Raw genomic sequence first — 24,077 nt, 5'->3', positions numbered from 1 at the left:
TTGAAATGTTGCATAAAAGCTATGGCATAAAAAAGGAAAAATGTGTCTCCTGTGCAATCTGGAACAAGCCAGGCGTCATTTAAATGTTGAAAATGGTGTCCTCTTCCCTGGAATGAATCCAGCTTGCCTTCTTCACCTTGATGTCCATGATTTCCACCTTGAAAAAGAGGCGATGTTTTGCTGGATTTGCAGCACCTCCATTCCTGGTCTCTAAACTTAACGGTGGCCTCTGTGGGTTATGATGCACCTTAAAATACTGTGTATGAATCTAAACAAATATCCAGGAATTTATTTTAAAACAAAATCCTTTTAGATTTTATATACTGTATCTGTTATGCTCTTAATTGAACCATGGAGATTACAACAGCACTAAAAGGCTAAAAACAGAATACGTGCTGGGGAATGTTTTACTTGGTGAATTTTTACTTGCCACACAACCGTGTGAAAGACACAAGATCGTGGACAGCAGAAGCCTTTTCAAAAACAAAAGCCAGCTGGCTGACGAAAAAAAAAAATCCGGATGACAGGACTGCACTCAGGTCCTGCAGTCACACTGGCACATCCAGAGTGTGGGCTGTTTCATTGTGTCTGAGCCTCCATCCATGTTTTTGCTCTTTTCCCATTTTGCTTGCTTCTTGGGATGAAAAAAAAATTGGCTGGCCGTGATGAATAGCCCTTTAAAAACCAGAAGAGCACTTGAAGACCTTGGGAAATTGAGACTGCTGACTGGTTTGAAGAGGTAAAGATTGGTGCTCTTAATTAGGCAAGCAAAGAGGCGCTGTTTACTTTGGTTTGACAGCCGCTGTGTCTGCCCGCTCTCAATCAAGAAGCAGCTTGAAACCCCCAGGACATTTGCTTGTTCTTTTAAATTTCAGAATTAAAAATTTAGCTTCCACGAAAGGGCTGGTGCCTACTAGGGCATGGAGCGGTGGTGTGGTGCCAGTTGTCTGTGAAGCCCATCTGCTAAGTTCCTGCTGTTCCAGCCCTTGGCACACGCTGTCTGGTCCGACAGAAATCCTCTCTTGGCTGTCAGGCAGAGATTTCAATGCAGAAATCTTTTTTTTTTCCTGAAAGCAAAACACAGCATCAGACCCTTGTGCTCTGGACGGAAATCAGCCACTCTTTCATGGACAGTTGCCATTGTTGCCTTCTTTTGCTGAAGTCTTGGAGTTGTACAGGAACAGTTGCCTGATGGGTTGAAATTTAAATGTTAATGAATAAAGAGGAGTATTTGGGAGTGGGGTGCTTCACTTGACATTCCTATTTACAGGACAAATTGTAACACTCTCTTTAGAGGATTTATATAATATATTTGATATTTTGGCTATATCCCTCACCACTTCTTGCTACTGGTCACTGGATTAGTTGAATCTGATGGAACTTGGAGTCCAAACTGTTAATTCTGTTTCCTGTTCCCTGTCCTTACCAAATCTCTCTGCAGCACCTGAATCCTTCAACTTCAAAAAAGAACTTACAAAGAAACAGTTGGCTTAAGAACCACAAAATTCTACATAATCATGAAGTGACTTATACAAGAATCAGGTTCTGAGTTTGCACATCACATTAAGCCCTAATGTGATTTGTATTGCTTGGATTTAGAGTGCAGTGTGGACTCTAGCTATTAAGTTCTTCAAATCATGGTTTACAGCATAGCATATTATGTAAACCCTGCTAATCATAGTTTATTGCAATCCATTTCCTGCTGACCAGTGTAGAGCAACAGGTAATAAAGCAAGTTGCTTTGCTTGCAGTGACTACAAGGCACATAACTTCTATTAATTGTAGGGGGAATGAATTGAGCCAGTAAGGATTGTTATAATTTTATACAGATTTTTACTAAAACCTATGGTTGCAAATAAATGGATTAGCTATCTAATTTGCTGCAATAAAACATGGTTATACAAATTGAAGTTTAGTGTAGCATGAACTACAGCAGAAATCTAGGATGATAATTTATTAAATATATATGCCATCCGACTTCCAGCAATTCTTGGCAGTTTACAATTAAAACAATAATGGCAAAGAGAATAAACCTAGAAGGAAACAGAAAGAAAGCATCAGGCATTCTCCCCAAAAGCTGGGTGAAGAACCAGGTTCAGGTGCTTTGAAATACCAGCATCTATTTATCTATCTGTCCATCTATCCAATCTATCCATCCAAGTCATCCATCCAATCTCTATCATTTCTTTCTATGTCTCCATCCCTCCCCCCCTCTCTCCCTCCCTCCCTCTCTTTCTCTCTCTCTCTCATACACACACACACACCAAGATTTAATTATCTGGGTTTGTACACTATCTGGAGGAACGTTGTCCATGGAGTCACAAAGGGTCAGACACGACTTTGCAACAACAACAAATCATGGTTTATTGATTAGTGATTGTGCATCTTTTTTCTTATGGGCACCACCTTATTGCCAAAAGACTTGTGAAAACTTCATGCAAATGGTGAAACAGCATAGAATCAATAAGATGTTTAGACCCTTTCTGTTGTCTGTGACAGAGGAAATAATACTAATTTGTTTCTCAATTCAAGCCCATTAGGTTAAACCTGACAAAAAGATTTAATTTTGCTAAAAGGTAAATTGTGCTGCCAGAAGACTACAAATTTGCTGCTAAATTTAAGTAATATGAATTTGGATGACCACTGAAGGATATATACTTGGGGTACAGGCTCAGCATAAAGCTTGTATGAAAAGCACATCCGTAGTTTCGCATTTTGTGTGAACAGGATATAGTTTATGGCTTGTAGCAATCTGACCATAGCCATTGTGGTCTTATTGCAGCAGATGTGTACGAAATCATGGCTTTCTACTGTGTGTGTGAAGCCAGCAAAATGTGGCTAGGTATGCACTTTACACTCCGCTATGTCTGGCTTAGCTTGTGCTTATTTATCATTCAGCATATTACATAATGTCATGGTTCCTGGGTGCAGGATCGATGAACCCAGGCAAATAGGATACTGTATATTCAATCAATGACAATGAATAAATAAACCATAGCTTATCTCTGAAATCCCTAAGGTAACCGTTATTGTTTTCTGGGTAACAAAAGTTTAGCTTTCCACTGTTTTCTCCTGGGATATATTTTTAAAAAACTCTTTTGTTTTCTAAAATACAAAGCTGGGACATCCTATTGAAAGGGTGGGCAGTCCAAGCGCAGGTCCAATCCTGTTTAGCTTCACCCATGGAGCTAAATTAACAGAAGCGGCTTCCCTCTGCTTTCTCGGGCCAGGTTGCAAGGGCCCATCGTAGCCCCACTTGCCTCGGGGGAAGGGGCGTATCACACGGGAAAGGGCCGTTACTTCTCAAGGGCCCTGCTTAAAAAAAATAACGCTCTCCAGAGCAGGGGGTCTCCAACCTTGGCAACTTTAAGCCTGGCGGACTTCAACTCCCAGAAACCCCCAGCCAGCAAAGCTGGCTGGGGGATTCTGGGAGTTGAAGTCCTCCAGACTTAAAGTTGCCAAGGTTGGAGACCCCCTGCTCCAGAGGCAAGACGAGGCGATTCGCCTACCCTTCCGAATGGCACGCGCACGCGCAGCGGCGACAGGAGCAGCGAAAGGCAGGCAGGCGTAGAAGCGGGGCTGCTGGGTGGCCGCCCTTTGGGTCAAGCGCCTTCCCTCAGACGGACCGGCCCCTTCGGGTGCGGCTGAGGAAAGCCTGAGCTGGGGAAGGAGACCTGTGCAGTGGCTCCCCCGGGCGAATTGGCGGGAAACCGTCAGAGGAATGACACCCCACCCCCTCCGCAATACTCCTGACAACCAATAAGTCTCTCTTTTTTTTTTTTTTTTTTTGCTGCTTGTACAATCGTACCTGAGCTCGCTCCCTCTTTTTTTTTTTTCCTCCTTTCATCCCTGGTGGAAGAAAGCTCGTGTTCCCCCACCCCACCCGCGCCCCTCACAGGCTCGGCAACCAACGGTTCAACAGCCCGGCTCGCTGAAGAGCTAATCCTTCAGCGGGAGCCTGGGCCGTATCGCCCTCTCCCCCTTTTGTACCGGGATCCTCTGGAGAGCTCGTTATTCCCCGCCCGGCCGCCTCTGCTCCACAGGAGCCGAACGTCAGCTGGGTCGGGAGCCGCTTTGCAAGCTCGCCTGGCTGGCTGGCAACCCTTTCCTCCTCCCCCGCCGTCTGGTTTGAATGGCAGCTCTCTTGTTTTAATAGATCCCTTATTTTAATTTGGCTTTTCAAGCAGCAGCAGCAGCAGCAGCAGGCTTTTAATGCTGGCGGAGAGGCGGCTTCCTCATTTTCACCTCCAAAGCAGGTCAATTCGCCGCCTATTCAGTCACCCGTCACAGTAACCTTTGGAATTATCCAGGGCTCTCTGGCGCGCAGCGTGTGAGGAGCATAGCAATAAGAGCAGCGCACCTGCTGACATGCTCTGCCAGCACTTAATGCATTATAGATACATCCAGGCAGACAAATCTGGAGAATATACTGGCTGCCGCCCTGCAGCATGGCGGGTGTCTTTTTCTGTGGATGCACGTGGCCCCACCTATGTGGGATTGCCCTCACCTATGGGCAAAAGGGAAAATAAAGCAACTTGTAACGTGTTGGAAGGCAAACTGGTCCAGTCCAAGATGGCAATATAATAATAATAATAATAATAATAAGGCCCGTTATCCCTCTGCCTCTTTCAAGTGTGCAGAAGAGAATTTCTGTGTTTGAACACCATTGGGGTCTGGTCCATTCTTCTCAAGTGAAAGGGTGCTTTTACCTTCACCTTATTTTCCTGTACTGAAGTTCTGCATGAATCACATTGCCCTTGGCCTAAATGTGAGTGGTTTGTTGTTTTTCCTTAGAGTGTTGTAGTTGTATTTATATATTTGAAAAATGTATACAGCCATTCGTATTACATAAAATAATCCCAGGTGGCTAACAAACAAATGAAAACAGACGCTTATGATATGCCAGGTACTGATTGTAATCCCAGAGTGATGTGCCCCACCCCACCCGTTATTCAACAAATCATAATCGGGAAAGCTAGGACTGGATGTGATACGTTAATCCAGTTTTTATCTACCTATTTCATCTGAAAGAGCTATCCTTACCTTCAAATAATTAGCTTCTTGAGCTTACTTGGTAATAAATCAGTGTACCACATCTCAGTTGAAATGAATAGGCTTTTGCTCACCCAACAGAATGTATTGTTCTCTCCCTCTCTGTGTGTTTCTTAATTTGTCCTGGAACAATCTTCAGTGCTGATTTCAGGGGCAAGTGGGGGCCTAAGAGGGCATGTTCAGAGATAAAATTATTTTTGCTTGCAAATGCTGTTTATTCATTTGACAGACAAAATTCCTTATCTTTAAGGGATGAATTTGGAGAGAAGATTAATGAGTGAATTATGAACAGATTCTTTCTTTAGATGAGTCTTCTGCTGTGAATACAATTTGGCCCTCTATTCTGATATGCTTGGGTAAATCCTGATGCATTTTGGTCACAAAAGCAAAGGAAAGCTAGTATTAATATTCAGGTATATTTTCTTGCTTAACTGAGTAAATTTACAAGGCAAATGGCATTTTCCATACTGAGCCCTGGTTGAAACAGGTGAAGGAGGATGTATTCCATAATTCGTCTCAAAACAATTTGGGAGTTTGTGGGGGACAAGTGGGTGCACTGCCTTAGAGACCCCCCCCAAAAAAACCTAGACTGGAGCCTGTCTTTATAGTTTTCTACTTTATTACAGTCTTTTCCATCCATCACCCCACTGTCCTCCAATTCTATACACACGATCACTACATCCTGAATGTTTAAACGAAAGTCATCGGGACAAATTAGCTTATATAGGACACTATTAACAGGGAAAAAAGCCCATTTGAATAATTTTGATGGTATACGCTGTAAACTGGCAGTAACTTCAGAGATAAATTTGATGGTAGATTAACAGGAAATCCTGTGGATGATATACAGACCAGTGTATAAATTCCTATATTACAACAATTTTACCATGTATTCATAATTTTACCATATATTCATAATTAAAGAGCTTTTTATTGCACTTGCTGGAAGAACATTTACAGATTAGCCGAGGTATATACAGTTTCTTAAATGAGCTTTTGCAAAAAAGAAATGGATGGGCTTATCCTAACTTGAGGCATTGCGTGTTGAAGCTGTCACCCTCTTTGACAGCTACAGCTTCAAGTAGAGCCTGTTTCTTTTGCATGCTGCGAGAAGACTCAAGTTCGTACATGGTTGTCAAATTGAAGAGAACACTCTCATGGAGGTAGTGTTTAGGATCCTGCTGAACCATCCCTTCCAGCTGACGGAGGGAATCCTTCAGTTTTCCCAGATAAAGAAGACAAACAGCAGCGTTGTTGTTAGCCTAGGGAAAATAGATATTTTAATTTCTTTATGAAACTTAAGGGAACCACTCTAGAGAAAATGCAGCACACTTTAAATACTTTTTTTTATCCAAGCCTTGATTTTGAGAAGAAACTTGGATGCTTTCTTTGTTGATAGAGTTCCAACCATTATAACAGGGCTTGTTTTCAGAGCTCAAGATTGATAGGAGGAACATCTCAATTTAAACTGGTTCCCCAACTGAATGCCCTCCATTGACTAGCTGAGAATTTTGGGAGTTTATATTTCAATCCATATGGAGGGTTCCAGATTGGAGAAGGTTGAACTTTATATTTGCATCATTCTAGTGAAGTTCATTAAACAAATTCTGATTGTGCTAAGTACTGATACTTAGAACTGCAAACAATTAGTTCTTAACTTATGACCAGCTGCTAAGTGACTGTTACTGGCAGACCCCTAAATGCTACTTGTAATGTGGTCCCAAAGTTATGGCAGCTGCAGTGCCTATGGAATTGTTTGTCCTTATAACCAACTGCAAGGATGCTGCAGCATCCCTCTATTTATCTTACCACCATCTTCCACAGAGTCCCTGCAGGCCTTGAGTCCAGACTGCATCGTGCTGCACACCCTCCTCCTCACCAGAGGTGAAATGTAAAATTTGTTACTACTGGTTCTGTGGGCGTGGCTTGGTGGTGGTGGTGGTAATGTGACTGGGTGGGTGTGGCCAACTTTTTTTTTACTTTTAAAAGCATTTTTTCTACAACCTCTTCCGCTGAAGAGCTTGTAGAAAACATGCTTTTAAAAGCCTGTGATGATCAGGCAACTCAGCTGGGATCGCCAGAGGAAAAAAAGCTTTTAAAGGGTTCTGACATCCCAGCTGAGTTGCCTGATCACCAGAACCTTTTAAAAGCATTTTTTTACAACCTCTTGGCTGAAAATGCTTTTAAAAGGTTCTGGTGATTAGGCAACTCAACTGGGATCGGTTGAGGAGGTTGTAGAAAAATGTAGAAAAAATGCTTTTAAAGGGTTCTGACAATCCCAGCTGAGCCACGCGATCCTCAGGCTTTTTTTTTTAACTTTTAAAAGCATTTTTTTGGCTGAATAAAAAATGCTTTCAAAAGTAAAAAAAAAACCCTCTGATGATCGTGTGGCTCAGCTGGTGGGGGGGAGGGATTTTTGCTACCGGTTCTCTGAACCACTCGTCGCCATCGCTACTGGATCGGGCAATGCGGTCTGAACTGGGAGCATGCTCCTTACTCCATATCATCCATCAGACACCTTTAGAAGATCTCTGGAGCTTGGGTTAGGGAAGAAGATCAAGCTGCTTGATTGCTAGGCTGTGTGGCATGATTCTGAAAGTGATTTCCATTTTCTGAGCAGCCACACAATTCAAAGTGGCTGCCTTGAAAATTGCAGCTACTTTCAGGACCATACCACACTGTCCAGCAACAATGAGGCTCGCTTTCCTTCCCTAACACAAGCTCCGCAGCATTCTGCAGTGTTCTGGAGCTTGTGTTACGGAAGCACGGCAAGCAGTTCCATTGCTGAGCCACATGGCGCAAATGGTGACCACCATTTTTTGAGAAGCTATAATTCAGTGCAGCCAGAGGAGTGGGAACTGAGCATGCTGTACCTCAGGGGGTGGGGGAGGCCTGAGACAGAACCTATGCTAGGTCTCCCAAGGCCTGCCTTAGGGCCCCTGAGGCACACCATGCTTCACTTAACAACCACGTCAGGAAGAACAGGGATGCAGCATTGTAAGTAAGGTGAGCCACATGGGCGCTTCACTTAACGGCTATTATGACTCATGGCAACCTCCATTATGGTCGTTGGTCAAAGTCTACCTGTATATCCATACAGTATTATAAATCAAACACTAAAAGGACAATTTACTTTTAAAGCTTACGAGCCATGACTATTTAATTAACATTAAGATTTCTTACCACAGAATTCGATGGATCAATCTTCAAAATTTCTGTGAAATATTTGTGAGCGTCTGCAAAGTTATTCTGACCAAGATGGAGAAATGCCCTAAAACATAGAGTCAGAAGAAGAGAGAATATTTATGTACTCTTTCAAAAATGACTCAGTTATAAAAGGAAACTACATTCTTTTCTTTTCATAGATATGGATGTTTGTTTGTTTATTTATTTTGCCGCGTACATATTAAATAATATATATAAGTATAAGCATGAATTGAATACATAAAATTAATACAATTAAAGGGAACATTAGGATAGGGACGGTAGGCACGCTGGTGCTCTTATGCGTACCCTTTACAGACCTCTTAGGAATGGGGTGAGGTCAACGTTCTCTCAGTTGATCTTCATAAATTAATCTTGGATCTAAATTATAATTTAGATGTCAGATTAAACAATGCAACATGAAGCAATGAATTGATAGAGTAGCTAATTCACACATTATGAAGAGGTAAACAGAAGTTATAGCACTGAGTTACAACATTGGAATTCTTCAGCAGATTCTGCTTCCTATATATTTTTTGCCAATATGTATGTGGTCTAAATAAGCACTTAAAACATATTAAATGAGTACACTTCAATAATTATTTCTTTTGTTCACAGACAAAAAGGAGATCCATGGAAGCTTCCAATGGTTAGTGATTTTAGCTAGTTTCTTTGAAGTTGTATTCCAACTGCAAGCACCCATATTTTTTGGAACTGCTCCCAATAATGCTGTACAACTTTTGAGAAACTAGGAACAGAGGGAGAGAGGACTCAGAGTGAGGAAGGCCTCTTCCTCTAGTATGTATGAAATTCCTCTAGTATGTATGACATTTTGCTGAGCACAACTCTAGATCCAATACATTCAATGTTCCACTGAGTTAAATGGTTCTTCTTAGTAATTATGGGTAAGTCTGCATTGCAGTATTAATCTGTAAAGCTGATACAGAAATTTGCATGTGAAAGTGGCTGGAACAAAGCATATATATATAGTGGTCAAGGAAGAAAACTTGTAATAAGCTATTTTTTTCAGGGTTACACTATGTCATACAAATCTCATAGGCTTGTAGGTGCCAATCAGCTTTTCTTCTGGCAGCTGAGGTTACATAAAAGATAAATGAGGAGAAAGGGATATTCTCTAGGGTCTCTTAATGTTCACAGTGCATTCTTTGCAAAATCATGTCTAAGATTAATTTGGCATTTATGTCTCCCACCTGTTCATTAAAACCATAATTTGGTTCTTCAGTCCATCCAATTTCTGAGTCACTTTTTCAACGTCTTGAAAATACTTTTCGGCCATTTTAATGTCTCCAATCTGGATAGCACATAAATGGTAAGTAACAGTTACTTTAATTAACAAAGCACAAGAGAGGCTCATCAATAGGTAGATCTTCATAAATGAATTACTTTCAACACTAGGAGCAAAAGAAGAAAAAAATGTAATATACAGCAAATATAAATACCAATCCTAACCCATTAATAGATAGCTAAAATTAGTGATTTCGGTCAACATTGATTTTAGTTAATTATTAACACAAACACAAAAGCTCTCAAAGTGTGACAATGTGCAGGTAGCAGAAGTGGAATATACTGATTCAGAGCTATCTAGCTCTTGGCTCATTCCAATTATATCAAATCTGAAATAGCTCAGTAATATTCAGGAAAATGAGAACCAAAGCTCAGATAAATTTGTTCACCTTTTTTTAATAAATTTGTTCTGACACAGAATTGTCAGATTTTACATTTTAATCAGATTTTAATTTTAATCAGCCACAGAACTGCTGATTAAACAACCTTCCAATTCTTATTCCAGGCATTTTATATAAATGTTTATTGGTGGCCTTTGAAAGCCAATCCCTTCTTCCATTTATGAACACACTACTCTGAACTGAAAGCAGTTCTGAGATTGTTACAAGAACCCTTTTCTACTAGACAAGGGGAAGATCAGTTGCTTCTCAAGTTTAGTAATTTGAGAAAGATTTGACGTCTGGCCAAAAAGCAGCAAGAACAAATCCACACTAAACGTCCAATTCAAATGAAATATACCTGTGTGTATTCTAAATTTCCCATAGACTAAGTAAGGTGGTTATTTTGTTATTTTCCTTCCTTCAAACATCTAGATCTCAGTAGCTAATATCTAGATGGATCAAGTTCTCTCAAAGGAAAACAGGTGGGGTTTAATTATCGTTGGCTCAGTGGTCTATGTAGAGGGTCAGAAAGAGAACAGGAAAATAATTCCAATTTCCAGCACAATTTATTGCATGCACTGAAAACAGGATATAAAAAATGGATCATTATGGGCTACACTTTTATTTAATTATTATAGTATCCTTGCTGCAAGATGGAGCTTATTGCTCAAAGGAAAACAGCTTCTTGGTTATTTATTATGGACCCTTGAGGGCTTTGGGCAGTGCTAAACAGGCAGGAAATTCAAGATCTTTTCGGAATCGTGATTGTTGGGTTACATTCAGTTGGACACTTTATCTTTTGTATCTGTTCTCAAGACCTGGTTGCTTTGTAAATACTACAAGAGTCTGGAGTCTGTATAACAGACTAAACTGGAATAAACTTCTGCAGATTCCTTGGTCCTCCAGATGAAAGTTCTGTGCAGATGCATTTATCTCCTTTCCAATTTTTCTGAATATTTCTGTGTTTTTGCCATTGTTTTTCACTGTAAACCCTACTGACAAGAAGAGTGTGAATGAAAAATAGCAGCAAAATTTAATGCTTCTTTTTGGTCTTATCATAGATTTTGCCAAACTAAAACATGCCTCATTCCCCCTTAGATTTTCATATTTGTAAAAAAGACATAAGACTTTGACTTGGCCATCCCAAATCCTGAATTTGTTCTTCATCTATTCTTACATTCCTTGTTTAACAATCACAGTTGGCACCAGCAACTCTGTGTAACATGGCTACTAAGTGAGATATCACTACAACTTGTGATTTTACTGCCAGCTCTCCCTTTGATTCTGCCTGTTGGAAGCTGGCTGTGTGAAGTTTTTGCAACTGATGATCATATGACTGTGGGATGCTGTGACCGTCATTAATGCCTACTGGTTGCGAGGCACTTGAATCACAATCACATGACTGCAGGAATGGTCTAATGGTCATAAGTTCAATGACTGGTTGTAAAGTTACAACATTGTCGTAACATTGAATGGTCGCTAAACAAGGCAGTCATTAAGTGAAGTCCACCTGTGTAGACTTGCCTGCATATTTGAAATCACTTTCTCCCTACTATGCCCCCTTGCACCATGGAGCGGTATATAAGACTAGTTGCTCTTGCTAAGAGCTATTGATATTTGCAATTTTCTTTTAACTGATGAGAAGATGGCCTGATATTCACCTGTGAAAGACTGTGATATAAGGCAGAATTTATGCTTCCTTTAGTGATGGCAAGTTATCCAGATCCTAAGGTAAAGAATCCCAAACCATGACACTATTGCCTTAAAACTTAATAGCTGGAATAAGAGAGTTATTAGGGAATGTAGTATTTGGTTTCTTTTGTACATAGTTCTACTTTTGATTCACCTGCCCATGGAACATCCCTTAAGAAGTTAAGAGGATTATATCCAGATACTTTTTGGCAAATCTGAATGAGCATCAGTATCCTTGTGAGCCATAATTTTGGCCTTCTATTGTTCCATCAATCCTATTTTTACTGTTTTTGATTCTGGAATAGCCAAGGTGAAGATGGCCTGAATATCCCTGTTAGTTATTCTGGGGTTCTTTGTGATTCCCTGGATGATTTCATGCTGTGCGCTTGGGAGTAATTACGAACAATTTTTATTGTTCAAAATCTTTGTTTCCTAAATTACTGAACATGAATTGGTGGAGCCCCAATATTTTCTAATTGATTTTGTAATCTTTTCCAGGCTGATAGGCATCAACTACTTTGTAAGAAAGTTTTTCGAAATATCTTTTAATTGGGATATATCCTTGTAACATCTGCGTTGTGAGAACTTCACTGTGATGGTGAGAGCTAATATATATATAGTGCACAACGGGTCCACGCCAATCTTGGTTGTCTAACAAAGTACATACTGTGCACACCTAGCCCTAGTTATTCCTTTAATTGAACATGGAGGTTGATGATCTTTTTATACTGACATATCACTTGTTGGATGAAATAAGTGAAACAAGCACTAGTCAGATTGTTTAAGGTAAACCTGGAGTATCATCATTATCAATAACTTATTTGGCAATTAGCATCTACAAGAGTGGCTCTGTTCTGTCCCCCCCACCTCAGTCCGGGAGACACGTGAACTGACTCAATTAGCCAGCAATTTAGTCCACGGCAGCTATTAGCTCTGGCAGCAAACCAGCGATCATCTGCCAAGGTTTTCTTTATCTTCCCTGATGCCGGCGTCACAGAAGCTCGTTACTGGAGCAACCAGGAAGTCAGGAACAAACAGCAATCCAGGCCAAATGCTCAGTCAAATAGTTCAGCTCAAGTTTTCTCCAGTCAGTTTGTTTTGTCCGTCACGAAGTAGTAGAGCACCCTCTCCTGCTTTTATACCCTGTGGGGTGTGGCTCCATGACTCAGCACTCTCTAGGCCTGCCCCACCCCTTTTGTTGTTCCCGCCTCTCTTGTCTACGAAACCTAGGAGCTAACCAGGACTGATTGTCCACAGCTGGGTCTGGAAGTGTTGCCTGGGCGGGGGGAGATACAGGAGACAGAAGCCTTGTCACCTCCTCCACCTGGCCTGCCTCTGGCTCCTGGAGCTGAGCCAGAGAGGCTGGCTCTGCAGAGGGGAGCCCTGACGGCCCTTCCCCCACACTCTCTGAGTTACTTTCTGGCAGGGGGCCAGGCCCGGGGGTGGGGCTGGAGCCACAACAGACTCTTGCATGGCCTTTTAGCTAGCACAAAGGAGACAGTCTTCCCTTTCCTTGCTCCAAAGCTACGGGATGTTATCCCATAATTCTCAAAGAATTAAGAAAACAGTTAAAATCGGGTTTTTTCAACCAGGTTTTTAACAGTTACTTGATTTCATGCTAGTTCGATTTACATTTTTAACTTTTAACATTGACTTTTGTTGTAAGAAAATTAAAAGTACACAACAGATTAGAAGGGCAAGATATAAATCTAACCAACCAACTAACCATTTCCTCTCTCCCTCACAATTTCACAGCTTTTCTTGTGCTTCTCAGACTGCATACAGACGTGGCCTCCTGGCAAATGAGAGACGGCTTCTGTGATGCCATGATTCCAGACCCTTTTGTAAAGCCACAGGCGTTTCAAGTGCTATTGTTCAAGGTTATGTAAGCAAGCCAATGGGTTTCTTGGGCTTTGTCTTCCATTCTATTGCACTGGAAGGAAAAGGTTCCACTCTGACAATAAAAACCACTAATTCAAGAATGTCCAATAATCTCTCTTCCCCCAAGGCCCCTGATAAGAGCAAGAACTGAAGAAGACCGGAGTCCCTTCAGAGCCTGTTAACACTGTTCTATGAATTGGACAGACAGATTGTTCCTCGGAGACATCAGGCAGTCTCCTTTTATCGTGCCCAAGGTTGGGAATCTTGCCTTTCCGCAAACCAGCCTCTAATGGTTCTTAGTAGAGAAAGAGAAGAGTTGGGAAGCCGGCTCCTCTCTTCAGAACAGTCTCCTAAAGGGAATCTCGTCTATTTTACTTGATGGATTGCAAGTCTGTTCAGCAATGTAAGAGGACACAAGTGATTTTTCCAAGAATGATTTGACAAATGTTTTAATATTCTGCCTGCGACAGGCTATTTTCAGTGTGAATCACCTAATGATAATATTCTTTTAATCAAAAGAAGACTGGGTTAGATTGCTTCTTTAAAAAGAGTCATTTCTTTCAGCTGACTCCTTGCAATTGTCCTGATCCAAATGCTACAGATTCCTTAGGTGCACTTGCTATCTAACCCAGTTGTAGAGGCTGGATTTCATTCTTAATGGTTTGGGAGCAGGACACTTGAAAGATAACTTTCCTCTGCCTGGAACTCCTCAGTCTCAAGATCTCTTTCTGAATTTGCTTCTCAAGAGCCTCCAAAGCAGGACTTTCTCATAGGTCATATCCATCACTTACCTTAGTGTCATTCTGATGCCAGGCCGAGTCCCTTTTTATTTTTCAAGAGCTTTAGTGCTTCATTCCAAAGTTTTCCTTCATAACAGTTTTATAAACCAACAGCTTTTGTTACTATTGCATACTGAGTGAGTTAATTTCTAATTGTCAGCCACCTCCCAGAATTTATTACAAGCTGTCTAATACATATGATTCAGAACCAAATATTAAATTCTTCAATAATCAAATATTAAACTCTTCAATTTAGTTATAAAAATGAGGAAACTCTGAAATATTGTAAAATTATAAAAATATCTCAAAGCCTTCTTGAGAGTCTCCACTTGTGAAAAAAATGGGCTGTCCCATTCTGTCTTTCACAAAGTGACTAAATTTCAGCGGTAACTTCTTGGATGTTTATGGTCTGATTCAGTGTTACTCCATTTGTAACTGACTGATTCAGTGAGCTGTCAGCAGCAAGCTAAATATGGCCAATGTAAGGGGCAATTAAATATCCCTTCTTGTGTTTATTATACTGAAAACAGAAATTTTCTTTTGGTATTAAAGTCACACGGGAAGAAAACAAGAAAAGCACAGATTTCATGCTGAAGACAAATGCAGCATTGATTTTTTTAAAAAGCACCAATGCCACAGGAAACCAAAAAACAAATTTTCCTATCAAAAAAGTTTACTGTTACAGAAATGGAAGCAGGCAAAGTGAGACAGCACCTCAGGCAACTTATTGTTAGTATTTGCTTGTTACTGTACTTTTACACCAGGAATGGGAGAAATGTTAAGGATTTTCTTCCTTTATGTGAAAATAATTTGGCTGGCTGTGTGAACTACACACATTGCCTTGATTAGATGATGAGGCTAGGGCTGCATGTTGCTAAGAGGGCAAAAGGGTCCTTTTCTTTCTCTTGAGAACCACTACAGAGAATTTGGCACTGCAATTTGGGGAATGAAAAATTATTTTCATGAATTCCATAGAAAATGTGGAGTATTTATTACACCCCATCCATCTTTTAATATCTGTGTATTTATGACAGAGTGGAAAATATCAAACACCCAGCATCTCTTACTGAATAGGGAACAGCTAGTCTACAAAACAATGCTCACCAAATAATTCAACGAGTTTACAGAGTTTGTTGTTTCAACTATGATGTTTTCATTCAATAATAACCGAAAGAAGGTTCACTACAATTATAAGTTGTAGGTATTCTGGAATAGCAAGAAGTTAGGTAGACAAACTTAGGACATTCTCCCTGATTTGTTGGAGCATTCACCTCATATTTCCTTCTAGACTTATTTGGTACTGATGCAGCCATCTGTTTTACATCTTTCGGCAATACTTTGTCATTGTTTTTGTTTCACAGAATGACACAATCCACACATCCAACTATCTAAAATTAAGGCACTTTAAAACCTCTCCTATGTTAATACTAATGTAATGGGGCTCATCAGGGCTTTCACGTGGCGCTATTCAGAATCAGGTACATACCTGCAGGAAAATCCTTCCAATTCCACTCAACAGCTGAGGCTCTTGCTCTGGGTAATATTTCATGACGGTGTGATATGTCTCCACAGCAAGCACATAGTCCTAAGGGGTAAAGCAAGCACAAAGGGGGAGGGAGGCAAAGTCAACATTTATTCTGTGCTCCATATAGCTTAAAGTAAGCGAAGCTGCAGACATGCATGATAAAACAGATGGAAGCAGAAATCTTCAAATTGGGAAGGACACCATGCCTGAAAAATATAATGACAAGATTTCCTATTTTCTTGGCACCTAGCAGAGGGAGCGGACACACAAGAAGAGACAGCCCCACGTGGGAGCGATGTTTCACTGCTTCTATCACAGGCACACAGCACATAGGACAAAGCAGCCCCAAAGTCGAATCAAATTCAGGAAGGCTTCAGCAAGCAACAGTTTCACATTTGCCAGAATCACAATAAGCATCCTTTGGCTGTTTCCTTCCTCTCTGCCTCTCTCTCAAAGACATACACACATGTGCATACACACAGGCACACAGACACAAATTGTTCCTTATCATTCGGCATGGGAAGCAAACCTCTTCTGTGTTGCCAACTGCTCTGTTGGCCAGATTTCCAATGCTCTGAAAATTATTCATGCTGGGAAAATGGCCATAGCTTATGAGGGAGCCCTCGCTACAGCTAAATGAAGGGAGTTTCAAATGAGCTCAGCAGAACTGGGATGGGGGTTCAGTAAAAGAGTAGGAACCCCCCCATCCTCCCTCTTTTGATTACTGTTCAATGCTTCTGAAGAATGGTTTAACAAAGGGGGGGGGCAATTACGAATGTTTATTTGTTCACCAAATATAAGCTTCCTGGGGATGATGTCTTGGTCTCCATTTAAATGTGCATCTTCAAAAATTCAGTTTACAAAAAAAAAAAAAGAATGAAAATCAGTTTGGTGCAGGAAAATTTAATTCTGCAAACATATTTTCAATAGTGAGAACACCAGCGAGGAAGCAGTACGATTGGGCTCCTATTCTTTTATTTTTATTTATTGTGTTTCTAATCTGACAAGTTCCTAAAATGCAGGCTGTTTTAGAATAAAATACCACAAAGCAGGCACTGATGAAAAATTAGAAACCAAGCACCCTGAATGGGAGCAAATACAGAGAAATCCTATTATAGACAGGGCTTCATAGTTCTGCACACAGGCCTAGAGGTAACAATTCTGCAAATACCCAGCAGGGATCCTGTGCCTCACCTCCCTCCCTCCTTCTTGCCCCTCTCCCTCACACACTTCAGTTATTCCCACAATTGTATTACACACTTCTCTGAAAAGTCCAAGTTCAGGTGTGGATTTCTGGCTAGCTGTGGTCATAACAGACCTGGGAGGAGAGGGGAGGGGAGGCTTCAAATGCATTCTTCAGACACAGAAGCTCCATATGCAGTAAGGTGCCTCCTGCCATCTGTTCCTCTTTCCGCCTTTCTCCAACAGAGATGCTGCCAGATGCAAAGCCCTAACACCTACTCTGCTTTCAGGCACACCAGCTTTTCCATTGAAGCACAGCATACAGGGACACTTCAACCGAGGGTGGAGGGAGGGGGAGTATGAATTGTATTTGGACAAGTCAATTAATGAAAATTACAAGTACAATCGGAGTTTTTTTATTCATCTAATCCCGCCTTTATTGTATAAATAACTCAAGGCAATGAACATACATAATACTCATTCCGCCTCCTATTTTCCCCACAACAACAATCTTGTGAGGTGGGTTGGGCTGAGAGTGAGTGCCTGGCCCAAAGAAATCCAGGTTAATGTCCCACTTTTAAAAACACGATTAAGGCAGCACCAAAGTTTTCTTTAAAATCCAGTTACAGTATTATTCTTAAGGCCAAGGCAGTCATAAAATTTTTGATTTGCCCTCTCCCGCCCTCCTTGCAGCCTGCACAGTGGCAAGAGCCATTCTATAGCCAAGCAATTTTGCTGTAACATAATCATATACAGATTTATGTTCTATGTCTCCTTTATATTAGAAAGGTGAATCTACATTAAAAGGACGTAGTTAAGCACCAACCTTACATTTTACTGGAAGAGACCAAGTCTCCGGTTTTAAGGTTGATAAAAAAGACAAGAGAGAGGTGGAAGGAGAACAGAATGGTTAGATGACTACAAAAATGCATCTTTTGCTCTGGAGATCTCATATTTCAGTATTCAAACCCAATACTGTGAAATTTGTTCACACAGTTGTTTTCCCACCCTACTACACCATTATGACTAATATGGAGTATATTTTTGTGGAGTTATGAGCTAATTTTTTATTTATGAATGTGATGATAGCCAATTAATAGCTTTTCTCATTTTAAGCTATGGGCCCTTTCATGTAAAATAAGCAAAATCTAATTTCTGAATATCTCTCTCTTTCCTGAAGCCATGCTGTAGACTTCGCTCTCTGCATCTATTTAAGTTATATGTTCCTGTTATGCAGGTAGTCCTTGTTTAGTGACTGGAATAGATACAGAAAATGGTCACCAAGTGAAATGTGTCTGTGTGTGAGAGAGATATGCTTCAAAGATTGCTGGTTGCTGCCATCTCATTCCGCTAAAGTCGTTTCATACAGTGTCCTGTGCCTGCCCCATTTCCCCCCCCCCCCCCGTTTTGTCCCCTTGCAGGACAGAGAAATTAAACAAGCTATCTCTTCCTGAGCTGCTTTGCTCCCCAGGACAGTGCTAACTTCAAGTGAACAATCTCAGCTCTATGACCTTAAATTAAATCCTGCCAGTCAGTTCATACTGAAACTGACCAGATCTTAATCAATTTCATACTGAAGGCTTTTGTTGTCATAAATGTGTGCCTTGATCATAAAATTAATTTTTTATTACCATTGATTACCGTTGCATTTGTAAATGGACACTATCTGAGGCAGTTGCTAAATGAGGATTATCTGTATTAGAGTTCATAACTACCATATATTTCAGACTATAAGATGCTCCTAAGTATAAGATGCACCTAGCTTTTGGGGAGGAAAACAAGGGGGAAAAAAATCTGCCTCTGCCTCCCAGCAATTTACCTCCTTGCAGCAAACAGCCTGGTCAGTTTTAGCACAGCCTGATTTAGCACAAGCAGCTGATTGGTGGTTGGATCCGCCTCCTGGAATACTGCCTATCAGCTGTTCCAGGCTGTGGGGATTGCCACCACCCATCGCAGCCCATCACTGCTGCTGCCTATCGTCACCTCCACGCGCCCCATTTTTGGCCTCCATGCGTCACGTTTTCGGCCTCCGTGCATCAATTTTTGGCCCGTTTCAGGTGGCAGGGATTGCTGCTGTCGCTGCCTATTCCTGCCACCTGGAACGGGCCAAAAACGGGATGCATTGAGGCAAAAAATGGGGCGCACGGAGGTGGCAATAGGCGGCAGCAGTAGCAACGGGTGGTGGCAATCCCTGCAGCCTGGAACTGCTGATAGGCAGTATTCCGGGAGGCCGATCCAACCGTCAATCAGCTGCTTATGCTAAATCAGGCTGTGCTGAAGCTGACCAGGCTATTTGCTGTTTGCTTCAAGGAGGTAAATTGCTGGGAGGCAGAGGCCGGCGGGTGGGGGCCAGCGGGTGGGCGGGCCTTTGGCAACCTATAAGACGCACAGATATTTCCACCCACTTTTTTTTGGGGGGGGGGAGTGCGTCTTATACACTGAAAAATATGGGTAATCAGTTTATCAGGAATGTATTTTGATTCAGGCAAAATATCTGGCCAAGCATCAAATATTGAGCAACTACTTAAATGTAGGTTGAATAGCATGTCAATTAATTGAACACATAACTAGCTCGAAAATCATACTCATGGTGTCTCCATCAATGGCTTTTATTGCCACAGATTGGCTAGAGATATTGAATGGGGTGGCACAAGTCTCAAGTCCTCTTAGTGCTAAGAAATTATTATTAAATTTCAGATGCCACAAAATTGAGTTGGATAGCTAAACACTAAAGGAGAGAAATAAAACTCAAAACAAACTTGGTAGGTTTGAGGAATGGGCTGAAAATATCCAATGAAGTCTAGCAGAAAATCAGTAGTTCTTCGTTTAAGAAAGGGGAATCAAACTTATGGGCATGGAACGGGACAATACTTGGTTTGATAGAATTACGTATTAAAAAATATTTTTGAACAATAATTGACTGCAGCTGATGAATCAAAATGAGCTTTCAAAACAGACCTGATTTTAGGTGGTATCAACTAAAATATAAGTTTCAAATTGTAGGGCAGGGAATCGCACTGCTTTTTTCTTTTTTGATCAGTCTCGACCTCAAATACCATGTCCAGTTCTGGCCACCATGTCTGATGAAGGAATCAAACAACACGCAACATGTTTTGAGCAGGGCTAACAAAGATGATAGGAGTTGAAAGATGAGAGAGATGGAAGCAGCTGGATAGCTTTTGCTTTGAGGAAAGACATTTGAGGAGGGATCCTTCAAATATGTGAAAGGATGTCATGCAAAAGACCAACTCCTGTTTTATTTTCTTCTAGAGTTTAAGACACAGAGTGATGCATTTGCACTCCTGGATGGCAGATTCTGACCAACGGAAAGGAAAAAAAAAAGTCGTATCAATAAGAGCAGTTTGACATCTGAACCCACAGAGGTTGAGGGACCAATGGCCTAAATGACTCCTGCAAATGCAGATCAGTGCCCAAATAATAAGAAATACACCTTTTATTCATCTTATTCCTTATTCTTAGTAATCTACTTGTGCCTTTTATTAGAAAGAAACTGATTTCCCAATTCATAAGAATGCAATGTATGCTAGTGTCTTTTGGGGAGGGGAGGGGAGGGAGGGCTGTCACTAGATGGCAGCACGCTGCATTTTACAGCAATTCCAGAAGAAATCTAATTTATTCATGACACATTAAATTACAGCTGACAACTAAATGACTTCTTTGGAAGAAATATAGAATATAAAAACTGCACCAAATTCTTGTAAATATATACTCCTAATTATTTGTACTTGTCTGATTTCAAGTCTTATTGGCATGAAAATACTGTTTTATAGGAATTCTAGACACTGTTAATGTTAATTAACTTTATTATCAAGCTATTTTTAAAACATAAAAAAAATACAAGAAAATATTTTCCGCCATTACGTAAGGCCTATGATTTATGCAGAAAATATTAATTTTTATAAAAGTGCATCTTGTATTATTGTAAGTAACTTTGCAAACTACATCACATTATTTATAAATTACAAAACTCTTTCACCAACTGAATGGGTTCCTTAAGAATAAGGAACGGAGACTCCTTCCCGCCCCCCATCCTCCACACCCTTCAGATGTGATCTGATTTGATCTTGAGACTGGCAGTTGCAGCAGAACTGATGGGAAGTCAGCAGGGAGAAGTCTACTCATTAGATACTTGATTCAGGCAAAGGATAGTATATTCCAGTAGGTACTCAGCATCAGTAATACTAACAGTGGCAGGTCCCATTTCACACAACACCAGGACAACAGCTACAAATCATATTTCCACTGGGCTTACGGTTCCTATCATGATGAAGATACATTTGCAGAGAACTACAATACTGAAAGTAACTTTACTGCAATATTTGCCCATCCATCCCCCTCAGTCCCTCACATTTACCCTTCGGAAGTTAAATAAATGTTTTGTGAGCTGTGAAACGACGTGTGAAGAGCATAAATAAATAAATAAATACATACATAAATAAATAGGTACAGTTCCCTGAATTCTGACGATGCCTCAAATTTCAATTTATAGTACTCTTTTGAACGTATCATGTGAACTTTGATCTTGGTGGAATGACTGGATGGAAAGTAACTCTAAGTTGTGAAATGCAATCAGTGATAACCAAAGAAAGTTGTAGGGAAACTTTAAAAAAAGCTTAAGCACTTGAACATTATGCAAACAAAGCAGAAATCTAGATTCATAAAATGGTTTTAGAAATCTGCATTTAGACATGTCTTTTTTATTAAAGTCAAGATTGCATTTGGATACTAAGATTGAGCTGTGATGGAACAAGCAAGCAAACAAACTATACACGGGAAAAAACAGATGTCCAGCTGCTACTAAAGAGAGATGCTATAAGAAAATTAAATACAAAGAAAAAGAACCGATTCTGAAATTTGTGCATTTTAGAGCCACTTTTTTCATACCTTAAAATTCCTAATTCCAACTATTCAAGGAAACTTGTTTGTTTAAAATTATTGTCCCTTCTTGACTTAGAGAAAGCATCTTTTATCAATATATACTATCTAATCTCTCCAACTATCTATTCTCCAATTAGTTGGGATGATACCTTCCAGGATTCCTACACAGCTGAAAATTCCAGGGGCTATAACTCAACCTGTATTTTCAGGGGGAAGGGAGTGGCCTATAAAATACCATTGCTGGGGACAATATGCTGACTCTGTAAAACACTTAGAGAGGGCTGTAAAGCCCTCTGAAGCGGTATAGAAGTCTAAGTACTATTGCTATGTTTGTCAAATATCATAGAATTTTTTTCCAAAGACATATATATCGTAATAACTAATCCTTTGTGATGGATACTGTAGATCTAAAGACTACCGATAGGTTTAGATTACTTGCTGAAGAGAGCAAAGTCTACTTTGTGGCTACCAGAGTATGAATATTGCTTTTCATAGTTTATTGAGGGTTGCTAGAAATAATAGTTTATTCCAAGGAAAATACTCAAATATTTGCATTAAAATAGAAACACAAGGCTAGTAGCCATACAAATGGCTACTGAAAAATAGTTTTTGATCTATCAGTTGTTGGTTTGAAATGCAGCTTAAGAAAACAATTCCATGCAGCAAGCTATTTGTGGAATGGGACAACTCACTATAGCCAATTTGTTGCGGCCAGCTTGCCATGGCCAAATCGCCGCGGGCCAACTCACTACAGCCAATTCACTGCGGGACAACTTGCCGTGGGACAATTCAAAAATTCAATTATTTAAAGTAATTTAAAAAATATTTTAATTTTTGCCATTCCCGTTTCATTTTGTCCCTCCTTTGGCATCTTTTCTTTCATGATTCTGTTCCACCATTTCTTCAATATTAGTGTAACTCTTGACCCGCAGTGAGTTGTCTCATGGCAAGTTGGCGGCAAGTTGGCCACAGCGAGTTGTCCTCAATCTGGGAAGTGGCTGTGAATGCACTTCCCAAAGATGCATTTTTTTGTTTTTGCAATTTGCAATGGTATGCTTGAATACACTAGAAATATATACAGAATTCCTCTTCATAAATAATTTGTTACTCTGTGTAAGCTCCATATTAGGATCGCAATCACTTTGTTATACTGCTTCTCAATATACAAAATAGCTTACAGCTAAGCTTAAAAATCTCAAAGGCCTACTACAATGTGCTCTTTCTAAGTGATGGTATGTCATCTTGTAATCATATTACTGTTTGTATACATCTTACCAATTGCTAATTTAACATGTGCAAGAAGTAAGCTAAACAATATGACAGCATAAACCGGTTATAAAGAAGTAGGGCTGTATCGGGGTGAAACGCTCCCGGTTCGGACTGGATCGTCCGATCCGGTAGCAATGGCGACGGGTGTTTCGGAGAACCAGTAGCAAAAATCCCTGCCCCCCCCCCATGCCCACCTGAGCTGCGCGATCATCAGTGTTTGTTTTATTTTTACTTTTAAAAGCATTTTTTCTTTAAAATGCTTTTAAAAGTAAAAAAAAAGCCTCTGATGATCGCATGGCTCAGCTGGAATCGTCAGAACCCTTTAAAAGCATTTTTTCTCAACCTCTTCGCCTGAAGAGGTTGTAGAAAAAATGCTTTTAAAAGTAAAACAAAAAATTGGCCACGCACACCCAGTCACATTACCCACCACCACCACCAAGCCACACCCACAGAACCAGTAGTAACAAATTTTAATTTCACCCCTGGGCTGTATGGCGTTTTAGATTCAGCTCCCCAAAGATCTTCTGAATGTGCATGTAATCCTCTCTGAAACTCTTTAAAGTAGCTGCATCTTTTCCCAAGATTGTGAGCCAGATAAAGTTCCAGTTGCTTGAAAGAGATGTAGAAAGGGACAATATCTGTGCTTCCAAGCAGCTTTTTGGACTCAAATCTGAAGTGCTGAACGGTCCTAGAATTTCATCTTCCCACTGTTTTTTGAAGGAAATCTGCATAAATTGACATATGGGAAGAAAAATGCTTCTCTGGACTGGTTCGAAAGCCTCAACTCCCTCCAGGCAAGAATCAGAAATGCAGTTTAGACAAGGAAGTAAAGGCTGACAGCATGCTCATTCATCTATATCTTGGAGGAAATTCACAACAAATCACGTTTATTCTTCCAAAGTGACACTA

General features: G+C 40.5%; 1 protein-coding gene and 1 long non-coding RNA gene across 2 annotated transcripts in view; both read right to left on the bottom strand.

The window, feature by feature from the left end:
* Positions 1-401: 401 nt before the first annotated feature.
* On the bottom strand, positions 402-3,686 carry LOC131195734 (uncharacterized). The gene is made up of 2 exons (XR_009154534.1): positions 3,510-3,686; positions 402-1,188 (listed from the first exon to the last, which is right to left on the bottom strand). It is a non-coding gene; the product is annotated as an uncharacterized LOC131195734 (long non-coding RNA).
* Positions 3,687-5,963: 2,277 nt separating this feature from the next.
* TRAPPC12 (trafficking protein particle complex subunit 12) overlaps positions 5,964-24,077 on the bottom strand; it is an 85,426-nt gene continuing 67,312 nt past the window's right edge. Inside the window, exons 10-13 of the mRNA XM_058177848.1 lie at positions 15,780-15,878; positions 9,468-9,568; positions 8,236-8,323; positions 5,964-6,314 (exon numbers count right to left, since the gene is read on the bottom strand). Coding sequence (XP_058033831.1) covers positions 6,072-6,314; positions 8,236-8,323; positions 9,468-9,568; positions 15,780-15,878 — 531 coding nt within the window. The 3' untranslated portion in view covers positions 5,964-6,071. The remainder of the gene's footprint in view (positions 6,315-8,235; positions 8,324-9,467; positions 9,569-15,779; positions 15,879-24,077) is intronic.

The sequence above is a fragment of the Ahaetulla prasina genome, chromosome 1, assembly GCF_028640845.1.
Source record: "Ahaetulla prasina isolate Xishuangbanna chromosome 1, ASM2864084v1, whole genome shotgun sequence".
Classification (NCBI taxonomy): Eukaryota; Metazoa; Chordata; class Lepidosauria; order Squamata; family Colubridae; genus Ahaetulla; species Ahaetulla prasina.
The sequence above is the reverse complement of the archived record's forward strand: the minus strand, read 5'-3'. Positions and strand labels throughout refer to the sequence as shown.